Source organism: Mustelus asterias, chromosome 15 (assembly GCF_964213995.1).
Source record: "Mustelus asterias chromosome 15, sMusAst1.hap1.1, whole genome shotgun sequence".
Classification (NCBI taxonomy): Eukaryota; Metazoa; Chordata; class Chondrichthyes; order Carcharhiniformes; family Triakidae; genus Mustelus; species Mustelus asterias.
Window position 1 is genome coordinate 35,241,826 of NC_135815.1, and position 7,480 is coordinate 35,249,305.

Here is a 7,480-nt window from a genome sequence, read left to right on the forward strand (position 1 = left end):
ACAAGTTCAACAAAACATCCCAACTCCTGTATTCAATGTTCTGACCAATGAAACCAAGCATGCCGAATGCCTCCTTCACCACTCTGTCCACCTGTGACTTCACTTTCAAGGAGCTATGAACATGTACCCCTAGATCTCTTTGTTCTGTAACTCTCCCCAACGCCCGACCATTAACTGAGTACGTCCTGCCCTGGTTCAATCTACCAAAGTGCATAACCTCGCATTTATCTAAATTAAACTCCATCTGCCATTCGTCAGCCCGCTGGCTCAACTGATCAAGATCCCGTTGCAATTGGAGATAACTTTCTTCACTGTCCACTATGTCACCAATCTTAGTGTCATCTGCAAACTTGCTAACCATGTCTCCTATATTCTCATCCAAATCATTAATATAAATGACAAATAACAGTGGACCCAGTACTGACCCCTGAGGTACACTGCTGGTCACAGGCCTCCAGTTTGAAAAACATCCCTCTACAACCACCCTCTGGCTTCTGTCATCAAGCCAATTTTGTATCCATTTAGATACCTCGCCCTGGATCCTGTGAGATTTAACCTTATGCAACAACCTACCATATGGTACTTTGTCAAAGGCCTTGCTAAAGTTCATGTAGACAACATCAACTGCCCTGCCTTCATCTACCTTCTTGGTTACCCCTTCAAAAAGCTCAATCAAACTTGTGAGACATGATTTTCCATTCACAAAGCCATGCTGACTGTCCCTAATCAGTTCTTGCGTCTCTAAATGCCTGTAGATCTGTCTCTCAAAATACCTTCCAACGACTTACCCACTACAGATGTGAGGCTCACTGGCCTGTAGTTCCCAGGCTTTTCCCTGCACCCTTTTTAAACAAAGGCACAACATTTCCCACCCTCCAATCTTCAGGCACCTCACCTGTGACTAAGTTCTAAGATTTTAACCGAGTGACTAAAGGAATGGCAATGTATTACCAAGTCGGGATAGTGAGTGGCTTGAAGGGAAGCTCCAGGTGGTGGTGTTGCCATGTGTTTGCTGTCCTTGTTCTTCTAGATGGTAGCGCTCGTGTGTTTGGAATATGCTGTCTAAGTAGCCTTGGTGAGTTCCTGCAGTGCGTCTTGTAGCTGGTACACGCTGCTGCAAATTTGCGTCGATGGTGGAGGAAGTGAATGTTTGTGGATGGAGTGCCAATCAAGTGGGTTCCTTTGTCTTGGATGGTGTCAAGCTTCTTGAGTGCTGTTGGAATTGCGCTCATCCAAGCAAGTGGAGAGCATTCCATCACACTCCTGACTTGTGCCTTGTAGATTGTGGATGGGTTTTGGGGCCAGCCTCAATCACCCCCTGACTCTTCTTCCACCCCCCCCCCCCCCCCCCCGCCCCTCCCCATCTTCCCTCGACTGAAGAGTCCAAGGGACTCTTCAATCTGGGTTAAGCCATTTAGTACAGAGATGAGAAGAAATTTCTTTACTTGAGTGATGTGAATCTTTGGAATTCTCTACCGGTGCTCAGTTGTTTAGTATGTTTAAGACCTGCGATCAATGGACTTCTGGGCACCAAGGGAATCCAGGAATTTGGGAAAAGATGGGAAAGTGGAGTTAACGTACAAGTTTGACTACTATTGAATTGTGGAGCAGACTTGATTTGACCATATGACCTACTCTGGCCTGTATTCCTTTTGTCATTATGTTCTATTAATGTAGACATTGGTTCACTGAAGGGTATTTTTTTTTGGTGTGTGGTGCCAAGTGCTGTTGAAGGACAAAGGGAGGCAATTGTGTTTTTCTTTGTTCAAGCTGCTCATTTCTTAGTTCATGTTGGCTCATACTTGCCTGCCAAGACTTGATAGAGAGGCTCTGCTGCAGGCTGATATGCACTGTTTTACAGTCAGAGGCACTGAGAATGGAGCAGAATCCTGACATTGTTTGAGAATATCTCCTCTTGATCTTACGACTTGAGGGAAAACCATTGATGTTTTGTTTTTTGATTTTGGGCTGTGTTTTTATTTTCCTGTGACTTGTGATTGTACTGAAAGTTCCGGAAGGCCTCTTGACATGCAGTTTTATAAATGAATTTTTTTATTTTCTAAGAACTACAATTATTGGTTCTACTTCTTGTAACTATAATAAAATACAAGGTGCAAACAAGATGTGTTATTGGAGTTTCAGCACCAGGAAACCTTTGCATTGCAGTCTACACCTGTTTCTGTTGTCTTGCGTCTTGCTGTATGTTTGCTATGCTTTCCTTTGCAGGATAAGATAGACGAAGCAGTAAAAACACTCCTAGCCTTAAAAGCAGATTATAAACAGAAGACTGGACAAGAGTATAAACCAGGGAAGCCACCCAGTGCTGCAGCAGAGCCAGCAATCCCAGCCATTATCCCATCTACGGAAACCTCAGGACTTGATGAGAAAACACTGCACAGCAAGGTGGCAGAACAAGGAGAAGCTGTACGCAAACTTAAAGCACAAAAAGCTTCTAAGGTAATGGCTCCGGATTCTATCAAAGAAGGGAAAAAACAGTGGAAAAATTAGTGGCCCCTCTATTTCAGGTCAGATTTTCAAGAAAATGCCCACCCTTCCTTTTTCAAACCGGAGTGAGCATTGTTCGACATTGGAGGTTGTGAAGGAAGTAAAATTTGCAAATAAAATGAAAACATTAGTACCCTTGCTTTTTCGGGCCAGTTTTCTATGTATCATGTATCATGTATCAGGCACGCTGACATCGTTTAAGACTTACCTGGATAGTCACATGAGCAGCCTGGGAATGGAGGGATACAAACGATTGGTCGAGTTGGACCAAGGAGCGGCACAGGCTTGGAGGGCCGAAGGGCCTGTTTCCTGTGCTGTACTGTTCTATCATGTTGTGGAGAACTTTATTTTTATCCAAGCGCTTCGATAACTTGGTTCCTAGTGAATTAGAGTCAGCACTGATAAAGTGACAGATTTTACCATTCTCAGACAGAGGCTGAAATGTACTGCTTTGAGTAGATTAAAGTGAGTTTTACTTTGCAATTAATTGGTGATCCTGCATAAAAGAAGTCTCTCTTCCCCAGCCTGAGCAAATGTAAAACTAGGTATTCCAGTGAATGCCTATAGTTAAATGTGCATTATACTTTCATGCTGTGGGAATTTAATTAACTAACTTGTTTCACATTCCAAATTTGGTTTTGCTTTCTGTCTTGTAACCGCATTCTTCTATTAATTTCTCTAGGCAGTAATAGATGCTGCTGTGGCCATGCTCCTTGATTTGAAGGGCCAGTATAAAGCTTCAACAGGAATGGAGTATAAACCGGCTGCAGGCAGTGAAGGAGAGAACAAAAACAAAAAAGAGAAACAGAACAAATCTGAGAAGCAGAATAAACCTGAGGGGCACAAGAAAGACGCAGCAAAAGACCAGGAGAAGGGGTCAAGCAATGGAGGCGCAGGTGAAGGCCAGGGACCGAAGAAACAAACCCGGTAAGTAAGCATTAAGACAAATTCAGCAAGGTTGTCTTTCTCGAAGTTGAGCTTCGCTAGGTTGGAGTTGGAGATGAGGCCAGACATTTGGGGTCTAAATTCTAATTTGTGCTCATGTCGAGTCACAAATCCAAAAATCTCGCTGAACAGGTATTCGCACCCATCGGCCTGGGGATATCTCAGATCAGTCGGAGAGACTGGGAACGCAGCCTTGTAAAATCTGTCCCATATTGTGCTTGAATTCTGGATTTCATTCTTTTTCTTTTCCCCTGGAAATGCCAATTGTGTTAAACCCTGAATTTTTGGTGCATCAGTTCATAGAATCCCTACAATGCAGAAGGGGGACCATTCGGCCCATCGAGCCCAGACTGCCAACAATCGCACCCATGCCCTATCCCCGTAACCCCACGTATTTGTGCTAAACTGCCTGACACTAAGGGGCAAATGAGCATGGCCAATCAACATATTATATATATATTTTTAAATGCCCATACATTTCTTGGTTAGAGACAGGATGTGGGGAGAAATATATTTGCATAATAGTTTGACAAGTTTGATATTTTAAATGATTTGTTTAATTTCTGTAATCTGATTCATAAATGTAATTTTCTTGACTGTCGTCATGAAAATGTGGGCCATCTGTGTTTAAGAGCAAGCATATACTAAATTTACTTCCAGTCGTTAGTAAAAGTGGCTGATATAGCAAATACCTGGTGTACAGCAAAGCTCTCTCTTCTCTGCCTCAACAATGCACCTAATCCACCATCTGAGAGAACCTTCTACTGCACCAGTGACAGTTTTAAATTTTTGCAGGGCAATGGGGAAAAGAGTAGGTGGAATAGAACAAAGAACAAAGAACAAAGAACAGTACAGCACAGGAAACAGGCCCTTCGGCCCTCCAAGCCTGTGCCGCTCCTTGGTCCAACTAGACCAATCGTTTGTATCCCTCCATTCCCAGGCTGCTCATGTGACTATGCAGGTAAGTCTTAAACGATGTCAGCGTGCCTGCCTCCACCACCCTACTTGGCAGCGCATTCCAGGCCCCCACCACCCTCTGTGTAAAAAACGTCCCTCTGATGTCTGAGTTATACTTCGCCCCTCTCAGCTTGAGCCCGTGACCCCTCGTGATCGTCACCTCCGACCTGGGAAAAGGCTTCCCACTGTTCACCCTATCTATACCCTTCATAATCTTGTATACCTCTATTAGATCTCCCCTCATTCTCCGTCTTTCCAAGGAGAACAACCCCAGTCTACCCAATCTCTCCTCATAGCTAAGACCCTCCATACCAGGCAACATCCTGGTAAACCTTCTCTGCACTCTCTCCAATGCCTCCACGTCCTTCTGGTAGTGCGGCGACCAGAACTGGACGCAGTACTCCAAATGTGGCCTAACCAGCGTTCTATACAGCTGCATCATCAGACTCCAGCTTTTATACTCTATACCCCGTCCTATAAAGGCAAGCATACTATATGCCTTCTTCACCACCTTCTCCACCTGTGTTGCCACCTTCAAGGATTTGTGGACTTGCACACCTAGGTCCCTCTGTGTTTCTATACTCCTGATGACTCTGCCATTTATTGTATAACTCCTCCCTACATTATTTCTTCCAAAATGCATCACTTTGCATTTATCCGGATTAAATTCCATCTGCCACCTCTCCGCCCAATTTTCCAGCCTATCTATATCCTGCTGTATTGCCCGACAATGCTCTTCGCTATCCGCAATTCCAGCCATCTTCGTGTCATCCGCAAACTTGCTGATTACACCAGTTACACCTTCTTCCAAATCATTTATATATATCACAAATCGCAGAGGTCCCAGTACAGAGCCCTGCGGAGCACCACTGGTCACTAATTGGATAGCAAGCATGATGAGTTGAGTGGCCGCCTTCTGTGCTGTATGATCCCATAAATTAAAATGGAGCTGCTCAAAATAACTTCGTCATGCCTACATTGACACCAGAAGAGAAGTACGTTTCTGTCGTTCGACTGGCTGGTGCTTGGGTTCGGGAGTGGAACAAAATTATACTGTTGTAGCTCATTGGGTGGGAACTTGAGCCCGTGTTCGCCGTCCATGGGACCAGCGGCAGGGGCTCAATATCCAGTGGCTGCGAATCTTGCCGGAAAGATTCTGACTTCAGATTTCTGCCGCCCCTCGTCAGCGACGTATTTCAGTTGGCGTGAACCTGATATAAACGTGTTTTAATATATTTGACATGCCCACAGGCCTGCGCAATGTATATTGCCCACCGTATTTTCACATGGTTTACAACAGGTTCATCTGGATGTGAACCTGCCATGGGGATCCCCTGGGGGCATAAAGGTGAGTTTGGACCCTGGGGGAGAGGGACCTATACTGTCTGCCATTTCCTTTGCTAGAGTCTGGATGTTTTTACAAAATTTTAGTAACATGCATGAATACCATAAAGGTATAGATTTGACACTGGGATAATTCATCCTGTGTAGTCCAAATGTCAACATGGTGGTGAATTACTATAAATGAGAAATAAAATCTGTTTCCTACTTTTATGCAAAACTAGAAATATAAAATATGGAGTTTGTTCAGTTAAGTATATGTTTTTATTTCGTAATTTTAAATGATACGGTTTTGTTTGTAGATTGGGTATAGAAGCTAAAAAAGAAGAGAATCTAGCAGAATGGTATTCACAAGTAAGTGTTTTTCTGATGCCTTTTGGGGTCATTTATTTGAATTATTACAAAAAACATGCATATTTATTTCAATTTCACGATAAATTGGAATTATCTGGAATCCTTCTTCCTTTACCTCTGCACCCACTCCTTTGGCCAGGAATCTTCCCTCCCCATGCAGAATGGACCCTTTTATTAGGGCCGTTCTGTTGTTCGTTAAATTCTATTGGTCAAATAGGCATTCAGAAACCAAGTTACACCTGATTGAACAAGGTGTGACTTTTACGGGGGTATCAAACGGCGTGAGAAAATTGAAATTCTTGCTGATTTTGTGATTGCTGGTTGGGAGGTTAGGGAGGGTTCCACAGTGCAGTCTGTTGAAGAGCCTTAAGTGACTGACTGCAACTTCAGGGTTTCCACGCTAATCTCTGCATGCCCAACGTCCTGAACTTGCAATATTGAAATTCTGATCAAAGGTCATAGAACTGAAACATTAAGACTGTATTTCTCTCCACAGCTACTGTCGGACATGTTGAGTATTACCAGTATTTTTCCGTTTTTATTTCTGATTCCCCAGTATCGGCAGTATTTTGCATTTGTATCTTGAAGTTGCAGTCAGTTTCAGAGCAGTAACGATGATGAAGTTGATAGTTTGCTGTCAAACATTTTCAATCTCTTCACCCCCAAACCTTGCAATTCCAGCCCGATATTGATTATTATGACTTCATAGAATCCCTATAGTACAGAAGGAGGCCCATCGAGTCTGTACCAACTACATTCCACCCAGACCCTATTCCTGTAAATCCACACATTTACCCTGCTAATCCCCTTGGCACTAGGGTCAATTTGGCATGGCCAATCGACCTAACCCGCACACCTTTGGAGTGTGGGAGGAAACTGGAGCACCTGGAGGAAACCCAAGCAGACACTGGGAGAAAGTGCAAACTCCACACAGACACTGACCCGAGGCTGGAATTGAACCTGGGTCTCTGGCGCTGTGAAGCATCAGTGCTAACCACAGTGCTGCCTGTACTTGTAAGTTAAATGATTTAAACCCCAGTTTAAATGTTTTACTCTAAATATCTTGAATGTAGAATTATAATAGCTACTTTGTACATCAAAAGTAACGCTCCCCCCCCCCCCCCCCCCGCTTCCTCCTCTGCTACCTGTTTAATTTTATAGGAGCAAGAGCGAGAAATCATTTATGGGGTCAATTTTGACTTAGTGGATTGCCTGTCTGTTGTAAAATGCTCTTATGTCCCTAAATTTTATTTCATTGACTTTAATAAAAGGAAGATCAGATAGATTTTACAGTGAGTGGGAAGCCTGATCTTCCAGGTTACCATCTAGGTAGAGATATCAAAATTTATCTCCTGTGGGTTTTCAGTCTCACCTGATG

At 43.6% G+C, this 7,480-nt stretch overlaps 1 protein-coding gene across 1 annotated transcript in view; it reads left to right on the forward strand.

Annotated features, from left to right (window-relative positions):
* eprs1 (glutamyl-prolyl-tRNA synthetase 1) overlaps nucleotides 1-7,480 on the forward strand; it is a 75,006-nt gene that overhangs the window by 47,451 nt on the left and 20,075 nt on the right. Inside the window, exons 19-21 of the mRNA XM_078229760.1 lie at nucleotides 2,227-2,457; nucleotides 3,188-3,432; nucleotides 6,051-6,102. Of these exons, the coding sequence (XP_078085886.1) occupies nucleotides 2,227-2,457; nucleotides 3,188-3,432; nucleotides 6,051-6,102 (528 nt within the window). The remainder of the gene's footprint in view (nucleotides 1-2,226; nucleotides 2,458-3,187; nucleotides 3,433-6,050; nucleotides 6,103-7,480) is intronic.